A 26,895-nucleotide genomic window follows, 5' to 3' on the forward strand; every position below is an offset into this window, starting at 1 on the left:
GTGAGTCTAAACATACGTAGCAGAGATGAGCCATTGGACTGAGAGAAGCCCAAAGTCATCAACCCATAAAATCACATGCAAATAAGCCACTAAGTTTGGGGGTATTTTGCTATGCAGTAAGAACTAACCAAAAAGTTTCCCCATTTGAGCAAGTGTCTTAAGATGTTTTAAAGCAAACGCACAGCAAAAATAGAACTGATTAAGGATTAGACATTAAAATGCTTCCTTACCCTAGTTGTGACATTTCCAAACTCTATCCATCACTATACCTGTCAAAAGAAAAAAAATTCCACTCACAGTAGTATTATTTGTCAAGATTATTGGAAAATGCATGATGAATTTCTACAAAACTGGCTCTAATCAGCTGAAGGTGATAACCAACCATGACCTGCGAGTCCACCAGACCATTACAAGACTTTCTCAGCAGATCTATCGGCATTAGTGTCGAGTGCATCAAGTCTGTCTCTGAATTCAAGTGGCATATAATTAAGGTTATCTTTTCACTCTCGTGGACTTGTTTCCATTTTCTCAGCTTCAACCTCAACTTGCATACGAGCAATTGGTGGTCTGTTCCACAGGATTCGCCTTATTTTGGTGATGATATTGAGCTCTTCCATTGTCTCCTCACAAAGATGTAATCAATTTGATTCCTGTGAACTCCATCTGATGAGGTCTACATGTATAGTCACCATTTTTGTTGCTTTTTAAAAAAAGTATTTACAATTAAGAAGTCATTGGTCTTCCAAAATTCTATCATCTAATCTCCAGCTTTGTTTCTATCACCAAAACCATATCTTCCAACTATGCATCCTTCTTTTTTCTTTCCAATTTTCACATTCCAATTACCAGAAATTCTCAATGCCTCTTGACTACAAGTTTGATAAATTTCAGACTGAAGAAGTTGGTAGAATTCTTTCATTTCTCCATCATTGGCTTTAGTGGTTGGCTCAGAAACTTGAATGCGCATTGTATTAGCTGGTCTTCCTTAAATGTTTTCTTTGACAATGACATGATGCCATTCTTCTTCAACTTCCTGTTCCAGGTGCAGTAAACCATATTGGTTTCTGATTGAAAATGGCCACTACCAGTCCATTTCTTCTCATTACTGCCTAGGATACTGACTTTAATTGGACAACTTTCAACCCCCTAGGTTCATAACCCACACAGTCCACATTCTGATGACTAATGGGTGCTTGTAGCTGTTTCTTCTCACTTTGAAGCATGCCCCATTTGCAAATGAAGGTCCCAGAAGCTTTGTTCTATTCATCCCATTAAGGTCCATTCTATTTTGAAGAAGCAGCTCTTGCAGCCTAAGTGCTCATTGTCCGGACACTATATTAGCCAATGTTCCACTGCTAATCATAATGTTTTACGTGGTTAATTTTTCAGAAGTGGACAGCCTCTTCTTTCTTCCTACTCTGTTTTAGCCTGGAAGGTCCAGCGTGAGTGATCCTGCTGGTATTTAAAATACTGCTGACTATATCATAGCCACCACAGTACAACAAAGTAACAGATGAGTGGTGGGTTGCCAAAATAGGTTCAATACATTGGGCTGCTAACTGCAAGGTCAGCAGTTCAAAACCACCAATTAGCTCTGCAGAAGAATGAGGCTTTCTACTCCTGTGAAGGTTTTCAAACTCAGGGACTCACATGGGCAGTTCTCTCCTGACCTACAGGGTCACTCTGAATCAACATTGACTTAGTGGCACTGGAAGTAATGTCCAGGGGAATGACTGACAATATGCTCTAACATAAAATGACAATGATGCTTCTAAGGTGAGCCAGAGACATATATAAACTGTAGATACATGAATGGATTTTGGACTTGCACTTACTTCTAGCCTCAATCTAAGAATAATTTGTTCTTATGATGTAGCCCTGCTTGATGTTCACGCTCACAGAGAGATCACTGAAGATACAGGTGCTATAGCAATATGTGGCGAAGATATTAGATGGCCCAGCTATCAAAAAGAATGGTGTCTGGGGTCTAAAAGGCGTGTTTTCAAACCAGCAGCCATCAGGGAGGTGTCAACTTGGTCTACATGGCAGAAGAGTGTCCGCTTGTGTGATCCAAGGATTGTAAATAATATAATGCAAATCTAAAAGAGGAAATATTATCAAAGCTTAACTTGTGAACACCTAGTTTACAGAAGGCTATGGAAGACAATGTTAGGCCACAATCCATTTGCAGGGTTCACACATGGATTAAGCCTCTGCTGAGTCCCCTCTGATCATAGTTAATGGATATGAACAGCCCTGGTATCAGACAGAGAGTACTATAAAGTCAGTTATGGCAGACATGGTTTGGTTAAAATGTAATATCCTATCATTCATTTACTCTCCTTTTTGACCCATTTTAAAGCCGTGTCCGTGTTTTAAAAAAGTGAAGGGGAAATACCCATGGAGTAAGCCCCCTCTGACCATGGACCAGGGATGTGCATAGCCTTGCTCTCATGCAGAATGTAAGTGAATTGTTGATGATGCATTCATGTTAAAGTTTAACATTCTATCATCTGATATCTCTGATAAGCCATTTAAATTTGTTCTAATTCTGAATATTTTTCTTTATTTTCTATTGAGGTTTCAAACTGTTTTGTTATTATTTTTTTAAATTTCTGCATGTGAAATCCAGGATAGATAACTCTATAGAGACTCCAAGATAGGTAAATTTATAGAGACAGAAACTGAATTAATGGTTCCTTGGGAGTATAGTGGTGGGGCTTGGGCTGGGGTGGGGTCCTGGGGAGAAAACAGGGAGCTAATAATGATGAGTACAAGAATGAAGAAAATGTTCTAAAAGTGGATGTGGTGATGATTGCGCAACTCTTTTTTATATGTTTGAACTATTGAACTGTATGACATATGAATTATATTCCAATAATACTGTTGGGAAAGTAAAAATATGCTAATAGAATAGCTCCTATTCTCAATGAGTTTATGGTGAAATAAATCAGCAGTTATATTACTGCATGCTAAGGACTAGCATAAGGAGCCCTGGTGGCACTGCTAAGTAAGCATTGGACTGATAACTTCAACATCAGTGGTTCAAACCCACCAGCTGGGCCATGGAGAAAGATGAGGCTCTCCTCCATTAAAAATTGATAGCCTCAGAAACATTATATAGGACCACTGTGGGTCAATATAAAATTGACTCAATGTCAGTGATCTTGGTTTGGGCTAACATGGGGTTATAGGTACTGCAGGAATATAGAAAAAAGAGTACTTAATCCAACCAAATGTGACAACTGGTATCCCAGCAGAAGTTATACTTGGGTCAATTCTTAAAGAATTAGGAGGAAATTAGCAAGCTATAGAAGAAAAGCCAAGGATGTTTTCAACAGAATTCCTGGAGAGGACATTAGGTTGGTATGACTAGTTGATACTGAAGAGATAGTAATATTAATGTTTACAAAGCGTGTCACCTATATGGCCCGTGTAAACTAAGGCAGTGTTTGGTGGTCTAGATCATTGTCACAACATGATTAGTACTTCTGGTCTACTGCATCTAAGCATTGAAGCTGGCCTTGAGGATGGGAATTTCCTATTTCTAAATGAGATGACTGAGTTCCAGTTGAGCTACCTCCCTAAGGAAGTAAGAGCAGGGCAGAGGCCACTAAAGTAAGCATATACCCCATTGGAGAGCGAGGAAGCCTCTGGTATGATGGCGTAGAACTGAGGCAGGACAGACTAAATAAAAAATCAGTTCAGTTGCTTGTAAGGTCTTAGGCCACTTCAAGGCCCCTTCTATGAACAAATACATCCTTATCTTCAAGGGTACCCAGTTCTTAACTTAAAATAAATCAATAGAATTATCTGAAATTTTTATAGGAATTTATTAACATCTTTGATAGTCTTAGGTGTTTCTGCTCCAGGATCACCACAACTTGTCCCTAGCTTGAAATAACTTAATTCAGGAATTCTATCTAAGTTTCTTAAACATTAGGAATGTACTATACCATGGAAGCTGAGATTCATTCAATATCATGTTAGGGGTTGTGTGCAGAATATTAGGATACCATTCTGGAAAACCTAATTCCTCAGTCTATAAGTAGTTAAATTTCCAAGTAATTAATAATTATATATATACCCACATATGTATACATATATGCATAACAGAGTGTGGTTTAAAGATCAACCTGAAACTAGTCAGTGTACATGAATTTTGATGCTTCAGTTTGGACAAAGTTAGAACTTGTTTGGACAAAGTCCCATCACATAACATTGAGTACAACAGTCATTCAAAATGTTATTTTTTTAAAAAGAACACATTTTCCATATCTACTCACTCCCTTAAGGAGTCTTGGCAACATAGTGGTTAAAGTGCTTGGCTGCTAAAAGGTTTTCAGTTTGAAACCACCAGCTTCTCTTCGGAGACCGATGTGGCTATGTGCTTCCATAAAGACCTACAACCTTGGAAGCCTGTGGGGCAGTTCTGCTTTGTCCTAGGGTCCTTGTGGGTTATAAAGGAGCTGACAACAGTGGGGGTTTAGGTGCATCCACTCACTTTTAACATCATCTGTTTTCCTAGGCTTGGTAAAATCTGGTATTCAATACAGATGAAAAGATGATTCATATGGATAATCACACTGGAAGATGCACCTGTGGGATTTCTTAGCATAAAGTTAACATAATGGTTTGGCTCAGTAAAGGGATGGCAGCTGTTGTGAAGTATGAGCAGACAGACATCTACCTAGGAAGTCACTGTATATCTTGGCAACTAAAGAGAGCCTCAGTCAAGGATGAAACAGTCAGATCCTACGGCTGGCATCATGTAAGGATGCGTTAGACACGTAGAAGCTTTTTGTAAATACAGAAAGCAAATGCTTTGGACTAATTACCAAACCCCATCACAGAGCCCCCATCCCAGTGGAAACAAACTCAGGGAACTTTCTCATATAGTTTACCTGGGTTCCTTGAACACTGTACATGACTTGACCAACCTCTGTTATACATAGAGACCCATGTCTATTTAAAAGTTTTATATGGCTTATGCATCTCTAAGGATTGAACATTTATAATTAACTTATTTTTCTCTTCCAAGTGGCTGTGGCACAGAAAGTAATTATTTGGAGTATTTGTAATTTTTCTCTTCCTGGACTAAATAGATTAGTTTATATGCCAAATAGAGAAAGGAATTATTGGGAAAGTACACAAAAGTTCCCTCCAGATTTAGTATAAACACAGACTGCATCTGTTGTAAATATTTTAGGTGTCATCAAGTCCGTTCCAACTCACCGTCACCCTCCTACAAAAGAATGAAACAGTGCTGCTCCTACGCCATCCTCACATTGTTATGTCTGAGCCCACATTGTTGCAACCACGGTGTCAATCCTTAGTGTTGAGGGCTTCCTCTTTTTCGGTGGCTCTCTCTTGTACCAAGCAGGATGTCCTTTTCCAGGGTCGAGTCTCTTCTGAAAACATGTCCAGATTATATGAGATGAAGTCTTGCCATTTTTGTTTCTTAGGAACCTTCTGGCTATATTTCTTCCAAGATGGAATAGCTTGTTCTACTGTCAATCCATAGTCTATTCAATATTCTTTGCCAACACTTTAATACAGATATAACAATTCTTCAGTCTTGCTAGTTTTCTAGTGCATATGAAGTTACTGAAAACACCATGACTTGGATTAGGTGCGCCTTCTCCCTCACTGTCATTGAGTGGATTCTGACTCATAGTGACCCTATAGGACAGAGCAGAACTGCCCCTGTGGGTTTCTGAGACAGTAATTCTTTACAGAAGTAGAAAGCCTCATCTTTATCCCCCTGAGTGGCTGGTAGTTTTGAACTGCTGGCCTTGTGGTTAGCAACCCACTATACTACTGGGGCTTAGTGACTATGAAATAAGTGACAGATATAAAGATGGATGAATATTATGAAGCTAGAATTATCTGCATCACTGTTTCTGCCACTTAAGAAAAGTTCCAAGATTTTTTTCATTGGGTCTTTTGGATCTACTTCCTGGTTCATTTGACCTCCCATTCCAGAATTTTGTATAGCAGGACTGCTGGAGAAAGGAGAAGAAAGTTATAGTATAATAGGACTTAGAGTAGTAATTGACCCCATGGCATTGAGTATTTCACAGTGAGTATAGGCCATATAGTATAGAAGACCCTACTACTCCGAAATAGTTTGAAATTCTAACATTAGTAATCTTTGCTTATAATCCCATTAAAAATAATTTTTCACAATAAAGTAGTAAATACTATCAAATAAGCCCTTCCAGGTACAGAGGTGTCAGAGTCAGAGTCAGAGGGAAATGATACTAAAAGATCTTTTAATAGAATTAAAAATGTTTTTAATGGATTTTCAAACTAGGTATTTCAGAGAATTAGGGCCTACTATAATTGCAATACTATAAAATTCCTCTTCTTTTTCCACCAGTCCTGATACAAAGATCCTAAACGAGAAGTCAAATGAACCAGGAAGTGGGTGCAAGAGACCTAGTGATGCACATGGTGCTAGCTTCCGCCTATTCCTCCATCTTTACACGGACTGCCTATTTCATGGTCATTAAGCCCTGGGAGAAAACACATATAAAGGAAAGCAAAAGTGACACAAGTCAAACCTATTTCACCATTTTGCATGAAAGTTCACTTTGATTTGGGGGGTATCTTTCAGAAACCTTGATGAAAAGCTATAGAAATATACTGCATGTGTAAAACCTACAAACAGCATTAACATTTTGTTTTTAGATAATTATCACTATAAAAAGTCTTTCACATGGACATATGTATGGATTGTGATAAGCGCCCCCAATAGAATGATTTTTTTTTAATTAGGGGAAAATTAAGTTTTATTGTGGGGAAATATCTGTAGTAAGCATTGTGGCCATTTTTACTTGAATAAGTCAGCAACTTAATTAAATTCACACACAAGCACACACAGGAAGCCTTCCAAATAAGTTATGCTTGTCATCACTATCTATTGTTCTTAGATTTCAAAAGGAAATGAATTCTTCCTTTCTCACCTCCATCCCACCCCCCCACCACCTCCCTTTTTCTTTCTTTTCTTTTTTTTTGGTCCTGGGAACTAGGCAGCTGAACAATTTTCAGGTTAATTTGAAGCAAACAAGCATTTCAATATTATCTCCAGAAGATAATGTCAAGAAAAAATGTTAACAAACCAAGCAAACATTTTCTTTTTTCCTTGACTGTGAAAAAAAGAAACCTCTCGTCCCTAAAGAGAATACAAATAGTCCCCGTTTTACAATGTATTCATGGTAATAACACTCTGCACTTTCAATCATCTGTTGTTGTTGTTGTTTTGTACATCCTTATCGTTAGTACTGTATTTCTACACAAACATCATGTGCCCACTTGCTATATTTGTCTGTCAACTTCATCCTCCTCCTGTGAGGTATTTTCAAATGCTATGCCAATTTTTTTATGTGCTGCTGAATAAAATCAGTATAGTGCATTTATGAAAATATCTGGGGAGGAAGAACAGAGCAGCTGGCAAGCATAAAAGGCTCACATTATTTGCATAAAACAGAGTCATATGCACGGTAATAAAACAATGTTAAAGTATAGCTTTAAGTTTATATGTAATGTTTCCAACCCATAGAGACACAAAGATGGGATTTATAAAGATACTGAAAATAAAAGTCAATAAACTAAAAACAACAACAACAAAAATGAGGTATTCATTCAACTTAACATCCAAACCAAAATATTGAACTCACTGCCTTCGAGTCAATGCCAACTTATAGAGATCCTATAGGGCAGTGTAGAACTGGCCCCTATGAGTTTCTGAGACTAACTCTTTATTGGAGTAATTGCTAGGTATTGAACTTTGGTCCTTGTGGATCACAGCCCAACACATAACCACTAAGCCACCAGAGCATCTACAACAGAGCCCTGCTAGGTTTTGAACTTTGGTCCTTGTGGATCACAGCCCAACACATAACCACTAAGCCACCAGAGCATCTACAACAGAGCCCTGTCATAAGCTGGAGAATACCTGATGTTGCCAAGGTTCTCTAGTGAATTGAGGAGAACACAATGATATTGTTTAAAGAATTTAAAAGTAAGCCTAATTTTTGCTGCTCATCCAATCTTTACATCAAAATGCACTGGGAACAGAGAATGCAGTTGCAAGGATTCCTAGGATTTCTGAATATTCTATCGATTTCTTGATAATATCACCTGTTAACATGTAGATCTTGGATTTTTGCCAGAGATGAAATCCTAATCCTAACAATCCAGACCAAACAAACAAACAAAAAACACTGTTGATTCCTTTAACTCTTTAATGGACTTCTTACAGCAATGTTCTTTGATAATAGAACTCTTATCCAAGCCTCAAATGAGCCTCAAACACCCACCTCAAGCAATAATTTGTGTCCTGTCACTGACTGGCGATGGAATTCAGACCAGAGCCCTGGTATGCCCATTACAGTACTGATATTGAGAAATGTCTGGAGCTTAATATACTAATTTTCAGTATTCATAACAGGAGGAAAGGTTTGCGAATATATCAATTAAGAGCCTTGAAATCAGTTCCCAATTTGTAAGTATTATTTCTGGAAATAGATCTAAATACAAATCTAATGTTTTGCTTTGCAAGAACAGATGGTGAGAGGAAATGTTCTTAAAGCTATTTATTAAATTTAATGACTCTGCTCCCTGCATACTCTTGATATATTCTACTTATACTGAAAGTCCATTATTAATTTGGCTTCTCTAAAAACGATTCATCTTGAACCTTTAGTGTTCATAAAAGTTTCTTGTGGAACTTGCTTCAATACATTCCTAGAGTTTCTGATTCTGAATATCTCTGGCAGCATCTAGAAATCTGTCTTTTTAATCAAGGACCTTAGGTAATGACGATGCCTTTCATTGGTGACCACATTCTGAGATGCACTGTTTCAACGGAAAAGAATCCATATACTATACAAAGATCAGTATTTTAAAAGAAAAGTAAAACATGGATCACTATTTTAAAAGAAAAGTAAAACTATTAAAACTTCAGAAGAAAACATAAGAGAATTTTTTTAACAGCTTAAATTTTAATGATTCAAAATGCAGACCTAATAAAATAAAAATTACAAATCTGACTGCATAGAAACAAAACATACTCTGCATGGTGAAATATAAATACACAGCAGGTGAGAAACAGGAGGAATACTTGTAACTTATAGTACACACTTTTGTGTAAAAGAAAGAAAATCAAGAGTCTATATTTGCATTTGTTTGTGCATGCATACAGGAAGTCTGGAAGTACCCATAGAAAACTAAGAATAATAGTTGTCTATGACAAAGGCTGAGCACTAACTAGGTGGATGATAGGAATGAGAAGGGTCCCTTTTCACTGAATAACTTAAAAAAAATTTTTTTTTACATTTTATTAGGGACTCACACAACTCTTATTACAATCCATACATATACATACATCAATTGTATAAAGCACATCCATACATTCCCCGCCCCAATCATTCTCAAAGCATTCGCTCTCCACTTAAGCCCTTTGCATCAGGTCCTCTTTTTTTTCTTTTTTTCCCTCTCCCTCCCCACTCCCCCCTCCCAATGTGCCCTTAGTAATTTATACATCGTTATTTTGTCATCTCTTGCCCTATCCGGAGTCTCCCTCCCCACCCTTCTCTGCCATCCCTCTCCCAGTGAGGAGGTCACACGTGGACCCCTGTAACACTGAATAACTTTTTGTATTTTGGATTTTGAGCCAAGTGGCTATAGTGCTCTAACGCAAATTCACTGTCATCAAGTGGATGCCCACTCATAGTGACCCTGTATGGCAGTGTAGAACTGCCCCTGTACATTTCCAAGACTGTGACTCTTTATGGGAGTAGAAAGCACCGTCTTTCTCCCGAGGAGCAGCTGTGGTTTTGAAATACTGACCTTTAGGGTCACAGTCCAACACATTACCAATAAGCTACCAGGGCTCCTTGGCTACCGTAGAAGTCTGGAAAAAAAATCCCCTGCTCTCATATAGCTTGCTTTCCAGTGCATACAGACTAATAATAAACAAATAAATATATACTTTAGGTCCCAGTGAGAATAAAATCCATGAGTACACATCAGTTATTTGATTTATTTCATCATGCTTCATAGAGCTTTATGAAAAGTGAAGCACATGGCAACAGTTCAATAAATACATTCTTAACAAATATGAAATAACTTCCTTTAATTGATTATATTATTTTTCTACTGACGTTTTGATTACATTATTTTGATTATATTATTTTTCTACTGACATTGCAAAATAAGGAGATAAACCATCAGTTGAAAATATAATTGTTTTAGGCTGGGCTCTCTAGAGATGCAAAACCAGTGAAATATATATGATATTTATTTATATTATACATTAAATTATATACTGTTTTATATACAATGCAATATTTCTGTCACAGATAAAAATATGTGCTATTTGTTTATATAGATTATTTTATATAATAGAGATGACTTATTTCAAGGAAAAGGCTCAAACAGTTGTGAAGGCTGGCCTGTCCCAAGTCTACGGGTCAGGTACCAGGCTGGAGTTGTCTCTTAACTCATGTAACTTCTAGGACAGACAGATTCAAGATAGATAGGCAAGATGTCAGGCTTCTGGCTCACAAGCTATGGAAGCTGAAGAATCCCAAGAACCAGAGGTCGGATGATTATGAGCTGATGCACAATCCAGAACAAAGGAGTAAGCTTTCCTAGAATATCCACGTATGTATTGGATCCAGGCCACACCCCTGAAGAAATGCCCCTTACAATTGATTGGCTAATTATATTAAATCAAAGAGTGGATGGTGATTACATCATTAAACAACTTTCAAACTATATCATTATGTGACTACCCAACCATGAGAATCCTGGCCCACTCAAGCTGATACCCAACCTTCACCATCACAATGACAAGTTGTACCTGTTGTTGATCGTGTCAGGAACACGGGTCTTCAGATCGTCTGCGACTTCTTTCATCACCCTCTGATAACCTGACATTTCGTCTTTAATATAGTTGGGATTGTTTCTCATTAAGTACTCCCCCAGAAAATTTATTGGATCAAACTTGGTTGGAGTATCAACTTCTAAAAGCTTCTTCTTTTCTACTTGCATTAACATTTTTTCCACTCCAGGAATTAATGTGGGTAAAAGCTTGTCAAGCAAATATGCCCTAGTACTCAGTGAAGTGCTTTCTGTATCAAACCACTCTTTGGCCAAATTGTCCTTAAGGAGTTTCTTTTCCGTCTTTTTTTCTAGCTCCTTCTTCAGATTTTCTTCTTTTACTATTTTCTTCTGCATTTCCTGGGCTCTTGCGGCCACTCTTTGGAAAAGATTTTTCTTCCATGGTGGTTCTAACTTTGGTTTTTCTCCAGTTTTATCGGTGCTGAAAGCCACTTTTATAGATTTTCTAAAAACAACTGGGGCCATGGAGTGCCCTTCCGGAAGTTTTGACTGCTCCTCCAGATTTAATTCTGAAATAAAGAAGAAAGAGAAAGGAAAAAAAAAGGAACACTAAATATAAAAAATTAGAAACAGAATTAATTTATTTAGGGGCTTCAGAATATTATTAGAAAAGAATTACTTTTATATCGATTTATATTGGTGTATACATAGGTATACCTTCAACTGAAACTCACAAAATCAGACATTGGCTTAACCATAAGGATTTATTGACTTAATCAGAAGTTATTCATCAGCACAATGATTTCACTTAAGTACCTAGACTGTTTTACTGTTCTTCATTCTTTTTTTTAATATCTTATCATTAAAAGATAGCCATTGAAAGTCACGGAGGGAGTGGTGTCGCAATCCCAACTACTACATGGACACCTGCCCTTTCCCCCGGAAGAATTTATTTCAAAGGAAAGCATTAAATCTGCAGTTCCGGGAGAGGGACATATCTGATCAGAACACACAGGAGCAGATGAAGGGGGAGGAGAGAGTGGAGCACATCTTGGTCCACCAGGCCTTGAGGACAATGTTCCCGATTAGAGTAGCCAGTCCACAGAGGGGACCATATGGCCGGTCCCACTAGGAGACATGACGCCCTTCACTGACCCATAGCCCTACAGGGGACAGCACCGGAGACACAGTGTGGGAATTTCGCCCAATCTGATCCCGTCACACTGAGGCAAAATACTAAGGGGGTGCAACAGAATAGCAAGGGAACGGAGCCACAAGGTCCCCAGGGAATGCTGAAGGTGGACACTGGGGCCAGGGCATGGTGCCCCAACAGACTGGACTGGAAAATGCTCCTAAGGGCCAGCAAATGATCCTTGAAATAACTACAAGCTTTTCTTTCATGTTGTGTTTTGTTTCGTTTTTTTTTGTCATTAGTTTGTTGCTGTTATTGTTTTGTTTTATATTGTTGCTTGGTTTTGCTGTCTTGTTCTTGTGCATTATCTCCGCAGGTCTGTCTAAATAAGATAGGCTGGATGAACAATCAGAGGAGAAAAAAATAGGACCAACAGTTCTGGGAGAACATGGGAGAGGGAGAGGTGGGGGGAAAGGTAGTGGTGTTAACAAACCCAGGGACAAGGGAACAACAAGTGATCCAAATCAGTGGTGAGGAGGGTGTGGGAGGCCTGGTAGAGCATGATCAAGGGTAATGTAACCAAGAGGAATTGCTGAAACCCAAATGAAGACTGATCATGATAGTGGGACAGGAGGAAAGTCAATGGAAATAGAGGAAAGAGCTGGGAGGCAAAGGGCATTTATAGAGGTCTACATAAAGGCATGTATATATGCAAACATATTTCTATATGAAGATGGGGAAATAGATCTATGTGCATACATTTATAAGTTTAGTATTAAGGTAACAGAGGGACATTGGGCCTCCACTCAAGTAATCCCTCAATGCAAGAATACTTTCTTCTATTAAATTGGTATTCTATAATGCTCACCTTCCTGACACAACTGCTGAAGACAAAGCGAGTGAATAAGCAAATGTGGTAAAGAAAGCTGATGGTGCCCAGCTATCAAAAGATATAGCATCTGGGGCTTGAAGAGAAACGGCGGCCATCTAGCTCAGAACCATCAAAGCCCACATGGAAGAAGCACACCAGCCTGTGTGATCACGAGGTTCCGAAGGGGTCAGTTATCAGGCATCAAAGAACACAAAATCATATCATTGTGTGCTCATCTCCATGATATGATTGCTGAAGACAAATGGGTGCATAAGCAAATGTGGTGAAGGAAGCTGACAGTGCCCGGCTATCAAAAGATATAGTGTCTGGGGTCTTAAAGGCTTGAAGGTAAACAAGCGGCCATCTAGCTCAGAAGCAACAAAGTCCACATGGAAGAAGCACACCAGCTTATGTGACCACGAGGTGTCGAAGGGATCAGGTATCAGGCATCATCAGAACAAAAAAATCTTACCATAGTGAATGAGGGGGATAGTGCGCAGTGGAGACCCAAAGCCCATTTGTAGGTCACTGGAGATCCCATTGCAGAGGGGTCTCGGTGAGGAGACGAGTCAGACAGGGTGCGATGTAGAAACGATGAAAAATACAAGTAGTTCCTAAATGCTTCCTCCCCTGCTCCCCCACTATCATGATCCCAATCCTACCTTGTAAGTCTGGCTAGACCAGAGGATGTACACTGGTACAAAAAAGAACCATAAACACGGAATCCAGGATGGATGATCCCCTTCAGGACCAGTGGTAAGTGGCAATACTGGGAATGTAGAGGGAGGGTGGGTTGGAAAGGGGGAACGGATTACAAGGATCTACATGTGACCTCCTCCCTGGGGGACGGACAACAGAAAAGTGGGTGAAGGGAGACATTGGACAGTGTAAGATATGACAAGATAATAATTTATAAATTATCAAGGGTTCATGAGGGAGGGGGGAGCATGGAAGGAGGGGAAAAATGAGGAGTTGATGCCAGGGGCTTAAGTGGAGAGCAAATGTTTTTAGAATGATGAGGGCAATGAATGTACAAATATGCTTTACACAATTGATGTATTTATGGATTGTGATAAGAATTGTATGAACCTTTAATAAAATGATTAAATAAAAAAGAATTTTAGTTTGCTTGGATCCACAATCAATGCTGGAAACAGTCGTCAAGAAATCTAATGATGAATTGCATTGGGCAAATTTGCTGTACAAAACCTTTGTTAAAGCATTGAAGACCCCCGAGAAGAATTTGTTTCAAAGGACGACATATCTGATCAGAGCACACGGGAGCAGATGAAGGGGGAGGAGGAGAGAGTGGAACACAGCCTGGCCTACGAGGCCGTGAGGATGATGTTCCTGAGTAGAACAGCCAGTCCACAGAGAGGACAACATGGTTGGCCCCACTATGAGACATGATGCCCCTCAGTGACTAAGGGCGATACAGGGGACAGCACCGGAGACACAGTGTGGGAATTGCACCTGACCTGATCCCACCACCCCGAGGCAAAGCACTGGGGGAGTGCAGCGGAACAGCAAGGGAATGGAGCGGCAAGGTCCCCAGGGAATGCTGAAAGTGGACTTTGGGGCCAGGGCGTGGTGCCCCAACAGACTGGACTGGAAAACACTCCTAAGGGCCAGCAACCGATCCTTGAACTAAAAACAAAAAAAAAGCCTTGAAGAGTGAGGATGGCACTTTGAAGATCAAGATGCACCTTCAAGTTGTGGTACTTTCAATTACCTCATGTGCATGTAAAAAATAGACAACTAAAAATGAAAAAAAAAAGATAGACAACAAGGAAGGAAGACAGAGAAGAATGAATGCATGTGAATGACGGTGCTGGAGAAGAATACTGAAAGTACCATAGACTGCCAAAAAACAAACAGATCTGTCTCAGAAGAAATACAGCCAGGCTGCTCATTAAAACTGAGGATGTCTCCCTTCACCCCCTTTTCTGTTGTCCATCCCCTAGGGAGGAGGTCACATGTAGATCCTTGTAATCGATTCCCTCTTTCCAACCCACTCGCCCTCTACTCTCCCAGTATCACCACTCACAGAAAAGAGGTTGAAGGGAGACATCAGACAGGGCAAGATATGACAAAATAAAAATTTATAAATTATCAAGGGCTCATGAGGGAGGGGGTGTGGGGACTGAGGGGGAAAAAAGAGGACCTGATGCCAAGGGCTTAAGTGGAGAGCAAATGTTTTGAGAATGAAGAGGGAAATGAATGTACAGATGTGCTTTACACAATCGATGTGTGTATGGATTGTGATAAGAGTTGTATGAGCCCCTAATAAAATGTTTTTTAAAAAACCCAATTTGATCTCACACACACACACACAAACAAAAGAAATGAGGATGGCGGGACTTCAGCTCATATACTTTGGCCATGTTATCAGGAGACATCACTCCCTGGCAAAGGACATCCTGCTTAGAGCATTGTAAGAATGGATGGAGCAGCCCTGGGCCAAGCTTCCTTCTTTTGTGCTGAGACTCATTGTGAGTCAAAACTGCGTGGATAACACCTAAGGATAACAAGGTTACCTGCCCCCTCCTAGACTAATTACTCCTAGAGGGAAATAAAATTACTGCTATAGTTTTGACCAATCATATTTATCCTCTTATGGTAGGGTGTAGATCTAGTTTCTCAGAAAACAAGTGGTCTCCATCTACTACAACACTGAGGTTCAGTTGACACGTGAAAAGTGGGGAAATACCTGCTGAGTGAAGAGAGTCTACGCAACACACACCACTTCTTACTTCTTCATATTTCCAGCCTTTCGTGTCATTTTGAAAATTAATGGTGATATTAGTTCAAAATGGTGGACTGAAAACAAACACCTAGATTCCTTCCCCACCAAACTCGCTAGAAGTGATAGAAAACGCTTTTGTTTTGTTTGATGAGTTGTGCTAATGTATCCACAAAGCAATCAAGAAGGTGGCAGCTTTAAGTCAGAACATTTTAGGAATCTCCGAAAAAATAGAAGGAAGATATGATTCGCTTGATTAAAAATAACAACAAAACTATAAAATGAAAAGGGCATAGGAAGAAACAACTGTAAATTTGGGAGCCTTTATAAGGCACTCCAAGCTTAAATTTACATAGAAGTAACAAGGAATGGGGGAAAAAAAGAAGTAATAGGGAATGATAGGCCTTTCCTGTATTTTCATCAGAAATAGAGCTAATCATCAGGCAGCGCAGGTACTGTGAACATAGGTGATTGGCTAGGCAGGAAGAATAATGTTTACACACACACACACAAGAATTACTGACTCCACTGTTTGCACATCTTGCACCTTCTCCATAATCGATGGCAGCAGGTTACAGAAAGCGACACTGTATCCACAGGAAAACAAACAAGATTGCAAATGCAAGCACACAAGTTAGAATCACTAAGTATTTAGAGGAAGCCATCTTTATAACTAAGTTTAACAAATGCAATAAACAGTACCACGAGGAAACTAGTGTTACTAGAACAAACATAAGGTGTCTCTAAAAGAATTAGAATTAATATAATCAAAGCAGAGAAATGAAAGGAAATAACAAGAAGATTATTTAAAAGAAACAAAGAACAGGGTTCGTTGGCAAACCCCGATTCTAGAAGAGGGCAGGAAATCCGGAAAATTAACTTGGGCCATTTTGTAGTGCCAGAGAGTAAGGAGATGCTCAAAACTCACACACATAAATCGGTGTGGGTCAAAGGAGATCAACTGAGAGAGCTCCTAGTGATAAAAGATAGGTTAATTTATTTTGTTTAAGTTGCATTGGACTAAAGGGTAAAATGGATATATGAGCCCATACTTATGTAAACCTTAAATAAATAAATGGGGAAAATAAACAAATCTCACATGCAGAACTATTATAAATAACTCCCTCTCCTTAAGTGTGGGTTGTACATAGTAACTTCTCTCCAAAGAGTACAGTATAGAAACAGAAAGGAAGTGTAACTTAAAAGTGGAGAAACCTGACAAAGACTACCTTCTCCAGATGATCAAGATTAACGACAATAATGTCATATTTATAGTATGTAGCTTTGACATGAGGTCATGGAACTCATACTTTGCCGCTGCAGTTTTCTTCCGCCAAACCTACAATTCCAAAAGCCAGTAACGCCATAAATCTTATCATGATAACAAGATCAGACAAATATCAATTGATAAGCATTCTACAAAAATACCTGCCAGTACTCTTCAATGCTCGTCGACAATAGGAAATATGAGAAATTGTCTGAGCCAAGAGGAGCCTAAGGAAATATGGCAACTAGGTGCAATGTGGTATGAACTTCAGTTAATAATAATGTATCAGCGCGGATTCATTAATTCACAAACATTCTATTATATTATAAAATGTAAAAATGAAAACTGGGTGTGGAGTATATGGAAAGTCTATGATTTTTTTGTGAATCTTAAAGTTTATCTTAAAAACAACAAACCAATTGAGAGTCAGAAAGAGAAAGCAAGAATATGCACATGGAGATGGCACAAAGATTATTGTTACAATCATTTGGCTTGAACAGCAGAAAATACTGACTGGAAGCTCAAACAAAAGTATTTCAAAAGACAAAGGAAATGTCAAGAGAATGAAGACTAGTTCAAGAATTTTTAATACTCATTTTCTAAATGTATTAGAAGGAGTGAACCAAGAAAATAGAGGGGAAGGAAATAGTCAAAGGAATAATGGAAGAAAGCATTTCAGAACTGAAGAAAGATACAAATCATTGGCTTTAAAAAGCTTACCAAATGGGGTTTTTGTTTGGAGTGATGAAAGTTGATGGCTGAACATTTTGGATGCACTTAACGCCACTGAATTGTGCGCATGAACAGGGTCGACATAGTACATTTATGTTATGCATATGTATAAAAGTCCCACCATATAACCGGAGCCCTGGTGGCATTCAGGATTATGTGTTGGGTTGCTAGCCATAATCAGCAGCCTGAAGATACCAGCTGCTCCTGTAGAGATTTACACCCTACTGGGCACTTCGACTCTGTCCTACAGTGTACTCAATGGCAGTGAGCTTTAGTGTTCCTTTGCTTTTGAGTACCAACTGTGTAAGATACAAGGTTGAAAGACAAAAATAAATTGAATTCCTAAGTTCTAGCAATAACCCATTTGATGGTACAGTTAACACACTTGGCTGCTAACTCAAAGGCTGTAAGTTCACGTCTACTCCTAGGAGCCTCAGAAAAGAAGCTTGTGATTTACTTAAAAATAATTGTCACTGAAAATCTTATGGAATTGAAACTGACTTGATGGCAACTGGTAAGCAATAACTAATCCGAAAAATCTACCAAGTATCTTCTCAAGTAACAAAGCCCTTTTGAAAGGCAATTTGGCTGTATCCATCAGCATCAGCCCCGTTGAATAAAAACTAGTTATGTATAGTCTTTTGATTCTGCTACTTTATGGTTACAGGAGAAAAGAAATATATCTAAGAATAATTTTGACACACATTTTTTTTTCATAAAGGAAGAGATATTTTAATGCCAGAAATCGTGGGTAAGGCAAGACTGGGGGACAAAGCCACCTTTCCACAGGGGCATTCAGCTTTAGGGAACCTCCGGCATTACTGTGTCCTGGTTCATGCTTTCCTTCACTGTTGAAGCGCTAGCTTCACACCTGGGAGTGGTTGACATAGGTGTGACGCCAAAGGGACCATTTCAGCTGCAAACCCCTCGTAGGCATCTCTTGGATCCCCCATTCCAGAACTTACACACATTATGTGTAACATAACTAGAATGTACTTATTGAGATATGCTCCAATCATTAGTGCCCACCCTACGACTATCAAGCTAACTCTGATTCATAATGACTTTATATAAAACAGAGTAGAGCTGCTCCTTAGGGTTTCAGAGACTGTAAATTCGTGCAGGAGTAAAGAACCTAATCTTTCTCCTGTGGCTGGTGAGCTTGAACTGGTGACCTCTGGTTAGCAGCCCCATGCTCAGCCCACAATGCCTCCATGGTTCCTTCCGATCATTAATAACTTTTAATAAATACTAATATTGCAAGAAATAGGCATGATAACACTGCTCCATAACTTAAAACAGCATGTTTTCTTAAAAGAAAACATTATTTACTATGAAATATTGAAGGCCTACAAAAAAGTATAAATATATTACGTGACAAATGTCTATGTATCTACTCTTAGCTTAAGAAAAAAAAAAGTTAAGCTGTATATTATAGCTTCCCACATCCCCTTCCTAACTACATATCCTCCACTTTGATGTAAAAACTATTTTAAATTTCTTGTTTATCATTTTCATGCATATGTTTATGTTATATGCTAACCTAGGCAAGATAATATTGTGGTTCCTGTTTTTAAATGTTACACAAATTATTTCAGACTAAATCTATTCTGCAATCTCTTTCAAGCTTAATATCATTTCTGAAAGATTCATTTCTGAAAGATTCATGTAATAGGTATAGCTCTAGTTTATTAATTTCTACTGCTGTATAATATTTTATTAGAAGATGCTGCTGCAACATTTTCATCCATTCTATTGGTAAAAATTTTGGGTTTTTTTGTTGCAATTTTCTTCTACTACAGGCATAGCTACTATGAACAATCTGCCAAGATCTCCCTGTAGATGAAAGTTTCTCTAGGGTATATAACTGGGATTTAATTGCAAGGTCATGTGTATTCCAACTTGACAAGATATTATTACATTATTCTTCAAAGTGTGCTGTCATCACCACTAACAGTACCAGTTTCTATTGCAGACCAGTGGTTTTCTATGTTCTCGGGATCCTGAGAAAGAGCATCAAAGGTCATAGCTCTTCATATCCTTTGCGAAGTTTTCTGTTTCTATCGTTTCTATATATTGGAAAGTTTTATAAGATTTTTTTGAAAAATCATTTGCTGCCTCAAAAAGTTTGAAAACCAATGTTCTGTAGGGCTTCAGGACTTTTATCTAGAGAATGCCCACAGAACGTAGATTCCAACTCAATGTCACCCTACGTGTTAGAGTAGAATTGTTCCAGAGACTTTTCTTGGTTGTAATCTTTACAGATTTCTGCTGATGTTCTTGGGACATTTTATCAAGAGGGACCAGTCCCTGGAAAAGAGCATCATGCTGGGAAAAGTAGAGGGTTGGAAAACAGGGATAGACCCTTAATGAGATGAACTGACATTATTACAATGGGCTTAATCATAGCAATGGTTGTAAACGGACTCAATCTCATCTACCAAGCAATCTTTACAGAAGCAGATTCCCAGACCTTTTCCCCGTGGAACAAGTGGGTGCGACCAAACACCCAACCCTTAGGTTAGTAGTCAAGCCGAAATCATTTGCAGCAGTTTTGTTTGTTTGTTCGAAAACTTAGTAAAGGACCCTTATGTCTAGTCGAGGATAATATTTATCGACTGTCTTCCCAAGTGTCTCTTTCTTGGCCCATTATTTTATTCTGATAAAGAGGAAGTGGTTGGGTTTGCAAAAGAATTAACCTCTCCCCCCACCCCACCCCACCTTGTGTGCGCGCATGCACGTGGAGAGTCCATTCTGTTAGATTAAACACTCATTGCTTTTCATACTATGCTTTTAGTTTAAGTACATTTTGAAAAGCTTTCAAATCTGCAGGTTCTAAACCTACTAGTTTTGCTTTTAACCTCTCCAATATAATCCAGGTCAGATATTTCTCCTGCTGCTTTAAAGGTAGTGCTCCTGATGTACACAATTTAGTATCTTATGCCATGGCTCAGTAGTTAACTCAATTATGAGCTAGTGCATTGTGCATCTTAGTTGCTGGTGGTGTAGTTGTTACCTGTGGGCTGCTGATTGCCAAGTCAGAAGTTCCAACCCATCAGCCAATTTTTGGAAGAAAGATGTGCCATTTTTCTCTCATGAAGATTTCCAACCTCAGAAACTCACATGGGCAGCCTACTCTGTCCATAGAGTCTCTATGAGTCAGAATTTAGGGCTTCTCTAATGCATTTGGCTATGGTAGGTTACTAAATAATAATCCTGTAGGATTCCTGGTAGCATTAGGGATTATGAAGGAGAAAGATGAGGCTTTCTGCTCCTGTACAGATTTATGACCTCAGAAACCCAAAGGGGCCATTCTGCTCTGTCCTATAGGGTCACTGAGTCAGAAATGACTTGATGGCAGTTAGATTTTTTTTTTTTATGGTTTGGTTTAAGCAATAATCCCAGTATTTGCACTGACTCCACTGATACTCAAAATGGAACTAGATGTGTATTTGGTTACATCTCCAGTGAAACACTTCCAGGAAACTAGCAATAGTGAGGATCAACAAATGCTAAGCACTAAGGAACTCTGGTGGCACAGTGGTGAAATGCTCGGAAGTGGGTGGTTCAACACCCCCCTCCCCTCCCCCTCCCCGCCTTTCTGTGGGAGGAAGATGTAGCAGCAGTCTGCTTCCATAAAGATTTACAGCCTTGCAAACTCTATGGAGTAATTAGACTCGCATTGATAGGGCCTGAGTAGAAGGAGTGGGCAATGGGTAGGGCAAACACTAATTCTTTCCCAGGACTTCCTTCTTACTCTTCTAAGATTGAAGAGCCTTTCACAAGCTCCTGCGACATGCACACCTTCACCTCACACGAATCTACTTCTTAACACACGTACTTTTATGTCCATTCAGACACTATGGGAATAAATACTTTTAATGGAATAAAAAGGGACACAAAAGAATTCATGATTCATATGTTGAAAGGCCCAGGCTGATAAGTGACTTTCATCATTTCCTATATAGTCTAATGGTGGGGGTAACTTTAGAACAACCCTATTTAAATTCACAAATTGGAATGAATTATAATAAGCCTTAGAAGGGTTTTTATTTGCACAAGGAGGCATATAACAGTTAGTGGGACTTGGCTGCTGATTAAATTAGTGGAATTGCCCAGCAGGACTACCCACGAACTGTGTGATGCTCTCAAAATACAGGCCCTATCTGAAACTCAGCTGGCTTGCCTCTATTATGGGGATTGCTTCGCATTGGTTCAGAATGTAGACTGGCTGCTGTGAAGAAAGGAGGTAAAGAAGCATATTCTAAACACTACTGCAATTAAAATTCAAGAGTGAGACAAGGCGTTTTTCTTCAAAACTTTGTTCATTTTATGACTGCTTAATAAGAACAGAGGCAAGCAAACTAATAATTTTAGAAAAAAAAGATTTCTCAAATTGCAAGTTAAGCTCATAGCTTGCAAAGTGGAATTACCAAGGTAAAGAAATGAATAATTCACATAGCACATTTAGACATTATATTTTCTATGCAAATGCATGTTGTTGAGTGCCTTCTGGGAGATGCTTAGTTATGTAACACCATTTAAATTTTGACAAGTGTATAACAGAGATAAAGACACTTCTTTCAATATGCTAAAATTGCAAGGACAGCTCCTCTTCCTACTTCTTACACACACCTTCACACATATATGCGGTTAGGTTAAATTAAACCTAATTAAATTAACCCTAATCCTACTATTAGGTTTAATGGTGACTGATCACTGACTGAACAAAAATATTGCATTGTATTTGGTATCACATGCAACAACCGCCATGTTTTCAGTACATATAATAAGTAGACTTAAATAAAACACACTTCCTCTACCATACATTGCAAAGCAAGAAGAAAAACTGAAAGTATAAGGTCAGGAACAAGAAAGAGCACAAGCACTTGATTGCTATGTATTTTTTTTCTAGGAAGGCAAGAAATCACATGTTTCAGTACATGTGGGAAGCTTTGCAGGTGCAGACTTGGCCGTGAACTAATTAAAGTGAACACCTCATTAAATGTATAAAAAACTATCTGTTTGGTGTGTTTATAATGAAAGAGCTAATTTATGAAGTTGACCCATGTGCTTAAGATAAAGGCAAAGCTTACGTAAGCAGTCGTGGTGGGGGAGGTGTGGGGTGGGAAAGAAGTGTAGTCAGGAAATTGGTGAGGGAAGAAACGGGAGGATGGAGGGAGCAGAAAGAGGAGGGAGGCAAAGGAGGCAGAGGAGAAGGGAAGACTTGCCAAAAAGAAGCCTTTGTAAGGGTTTGTGAATCTGTCAGCATAGTACCATGTTGACAAGAAAGACAAAGTGGAAAATTTGATTCTGAATGCATGTGTTCTCTAAGAAGAAGCCATATTAAATAATGACGTTAAATTTTTTTTAATACAGGAAAAAAGTCTTTCAAGAAAAGAAAAGTAGCTCAAAGTTGTAACTAAGCAGCTATACAGCACTTTGGTGTTTATTCTGAGTCCGCCTGGCGAACACTAAACACTATGTACCACTCGGTTGTTGTAAGCTGAACTGAAAGCAGTTTCCACTGAAACTGCCCCTTTCAACCTTGTACAGAGTTTCTGTTGGTAAAGGATTCCCCGAGGACCTGAAGTTAGGAGAGGAGAGCTACAGGGCCTGGATGAAAGTCTCGTCCACTTATTTGTTGCCTCTTTACATCCAGGAAATTTCCAGTCTGCAGAATGATGTGGGATTTACATTTAGGCAGGGCTCAGAAGGAAGGTTTGGATCAAACAATGTAAATGTGTAGTCAAATACAAGGGGACAAAGAAGAAAGATGAATCAGTTGGGGTCTCATATTTCTGTTTTAGTAGGTTGTGTGCTAATGGACTAGTTGCCTCTCTTAGTTACCTTTTCTCTTTAATTAAGTACAAAATAAAGAGCCATAAAATACCTAAAAAGTATTAAGGAAAAAAATGAAGGGAATACATTTTTTACTATTTCCCAAATTATGTTCAAAATATCCCTGGGATTACATTTTCTTTCTTTTTTTTAGGATTTAATTGTGTTTAGGTGAAAGTTTACAGAGCAAATTAGATTTCCATTCATACACAAATAGTTCTGTGACATTGATTACAATCCCCTGTGGAATGACATTTTTAAAAGCAAATTTTGCAGATTATCCAATGTAATAGTTTTAGAGTCTGTTATGTAAGAGGAAGGCTAGTTCTCTCTACCTTGGGGTTCGATGCTTGCTGTTTCTTCTGCCACGTTGGCATTTGTATCTGAGACCAGATCATTCACTTCATCCTGTGGCTTCTTTGAAAGTAGGAAAGAAACACCGATTTCAAAATGAATTCTTCAAAGTCACATCAACTCTCCCTATTAAAGAACGCAACTAAGTGCCCTATAAAAGTTACTAAGCATGCCTATTTACTTATTTACTTTTGATTGGATTTAATGTTGTCTATGAGTCGTCCTAGTCTAATGAATGTATTTACAAGATAATGCTGCACCTCAGCATATCATCATATTTGCTTATTGCTAACAAAAAATATGATAGGGATATCATTCCAGATGTGCACCGATCCTTGAATTATACAGTACTTTCTAAAAACATAATTTGAGACTGTAGCATAATAAAAGCAGACCTTTGAAACCGCCATTGTCTTTTTTGACTGCTACAATCACTTTTGACCTTTGTGTTCCAGTGTCAACTGAAGAAATTAAAGATTAATTTTAGGAACACAAAAGGTTGTCCAATAACTTTTGCACTTGTCTCGATGTGTTTTTGTAGGATATTTTAAATGTTACATTAGTTAATTTAAGGATATATCTATACAACTATTTTCAATTGCTTGCATTTTTTTAATAGTTTTCTTCTTCATTGCAGTCCTAAATTTATTTGAACACAAAGTTACTTAAATGATTAACATGGAAATTACATTTTCAATATGGTAACAAGATAACCCTTTAAAAAGGGTGATTATGGTACTTTAGGTAATAGTTTTCATTTTGGAAAGCAACTATTATTTATCTGGAATTTATAATGGCTCTTGACAAATAATTTACCAGTCTGGAGGTTTCCTGTGACTGACTCACATGATTCAGCTTAAAAATCAGCATGAGTTTTCCCTTTTCCATTTGACATTTCATTTATCTTTCTGAGTACCCATATCCTTTTGTCTCCTTCACAAGAAATGTAATTTATTCAGTTTACTCGCCAGCATTACCATATTTGATTACTCATGACAATTCTACCTCAATAGGCTCTTTCTCTTGGATTGCTTCCTCCTCCTCCTTTTCTTTGTCTTCTTTTCCATTTTCCTAAAATAGAAATAGTGTTAGCAACTGGTATCCACAAGGAGCTGGAGATTAAACTGAAAATTTCAATTTCAGCAAAACATGTTTTCTTAAGAATATTTCCTGTAATACCCAATATTATACTGTTTAGCAATAATCAGATAAACATCATACCATGTGAAATTATACAAATCATTCAAATAATCATACAAACATCATACCACATAAGATTACAATTTGAAAAACTCAGTTGTATCAAGAAACTAAAAAAAAAAACAAACTGATTTTTCCTTTTATTAAGGACTGCCAGCTAGCTAGAAGCAGGCTACTGTGAGCAGACTATCAAAGATTCATCCTGTTTCATGAATTTCCTGATGCAAAATACTTAAACTAAAAAGAATAATAATTAAATGATAGAATATGACAGTGAATCTCAGTTTTCTCAAGAACATTGAGTCTCAAATTCTCTCATAAAAGGTTATAAATCTATTTAGGCAAGGAACCTGAGCAGACTTCAGCTCCTCTTGAGATACTGCCTGGCTCATCTGGATCACTAAAAAGGATCACGAAATTATACTGAAAAGTATCAACAACAAAGAAGGGAAATATTAATAAACAAACAAAAAGTATCCTAGAGGCTCAAAATCTTCTCCTGCCCCCACCCTACTGTACCGTATCATTCCATTGAATGGTAGTAAATTCTCAACTGTTGAATTCCTCAAACTGTTCTTCTGTTACTGTTATGACTGTTGATACCGACCTAGCTAGATCACAGCTAAGCTAGTGCTCAGAGAAACAAGAAACTCACGAAGTACTCACCTCCCTGATCACTGACAAAAATGCACCGGGATTACAAAATTTTTAACATTATTGTCATCCAATTTTGAAATAATATGAAGTGAAAATTTGATCACTACTTAATTTGTGTGAGAAAGGTAGACAGTCAGAAAAGTAATTCCTTAAGGATTTTTTTTTCTTTAAGCGGCTGTGGTCTTGAGGAAATGTGATTTATCTGATTCATTTATTCATATTGAAAAATTAACATCTCAGAATTTACCACATCCTCACTTCCCTACAAATTTTTATAGATTCAGTCACAGAGTACTAAAACCACTGTGTTGCCAAAAATGACTCAGGAGTTAGTATGGGAGTATATTATAGGTATGTACACACATGGTCTCTGCCCTCAGGGTGGTTTATAGTCTCATAAAAGACCAAACCAAATTTACTGCCATCGTGTCAATGCCAACTCACAGCGACTCAGGCGTCAGAGGGTGTCTGAGATGGTAACTGCTTAAGTGAGAGCAAGCCCGTCTTTCTTGAGGAGCTGATAGTGGTTTTAAAACTATTGACCTTGTGGATCGAAGTCCAATGTGTAACCACACCACCTGGGCTCCTTGGTTTAATAATCTAGGGACTTTTACATTTGAAATAGTGCCTATATAATGCCCTACAATATTTGCTTTCCTTTTTATCAGCCTAACACATGTTCTAATTGAATAAACCAAAAGAGCTGCTTTTGGAGACAGTATATCCCAACACTTAAAAATAGCTGCCTCAAAGTCTCTCTGAAGCAATTCATAAATAATAAGCAGTATAAAATAGATATGATAAATCCCAACTATATATGCTCACAGCCTGCTTTCTTTGCAGGAGGTGCCTGTCTTCTGAAATTACTAAAACAGTTTTTCTTTCCTTTAGAATATGTTTTGTTGAGATGTGCCTGGATGAGTTAAATTCAACTCCATAAATGCTTGGAGGCACCTTCTACATGCAGGCAGATGTTAGGATTAAAATAAATAAATAAAATGATTTTATGTGTTTGTTTCTTTTAATAAAACGACTTTAAAGAGCTCTCAGGTTAGTAAGGTAAAAAAAAAGCTAAGTGCCAAAGTAGAAGTATGTACAAACTGTTAGGAAACACAGAGGAATAAGCCACTAATTTTTCCAGGTCAGTGAGGAAGTTTTCAGAGTGAAATAGTTTTCAATTTGGATTTTTCAGGATGAGTGAAAACACACACACACACACACACACACTATATGAGTGGGGAGGAGCC

At 38.2% G+C, this 26,895-nt stretch overlaps 1 protein-coding gene across 1 annotated transcript in view; it reads right to left on the reverse strand.

Moving 5' to 3' along the window:
• Positions 1-26,674, reverse strand: part of EFCAB5 (EF-hand calcium binding domain 5) — a 127,338-nt gene extending 100,664 nt beyond the window's left edge. Inside the window, exons 1-4 of the mRNA XM_075559611.1 lie at positions 25,342-26,674; positions 24,797-24,862; positions 23,773-23,854; positions 10,871-11,420 (exon numbers count right to left, since the gene is read on the reverse strand). Of these exons, the coding sequence (XP_075415726.1) occupies positions 10,871-11,420; positions 23,773-23,854; positions 24,797-24,862; positions 25,342-25,383 (740 nt within the window). The 5' untranslated portion in view covers positions 25,384-26,674. The remainder of the gene's footprint in view (positions 1-10,870; positions 11,421-23,772; positions 23,855-24,796; positions 24,863-25,341) is intronic.
• Positions 26,675-26,895: the final 221 nt, after the last annotated feature.

Source organism: Tenrec ecaudatus, chromosome 10, assembly GCF_050624435.1.
Source record: "Tenrec ecaudatus isolate mTenEca1 chromosome 10, mTenEca1.hap1, whole genome shotgun sequence".
NCBI lineage: Eukaryota > Metazoa > Chordata > Mammalia > Afrosoricida > Tenrecidae > Tenrec > Tenrec ecaudatus.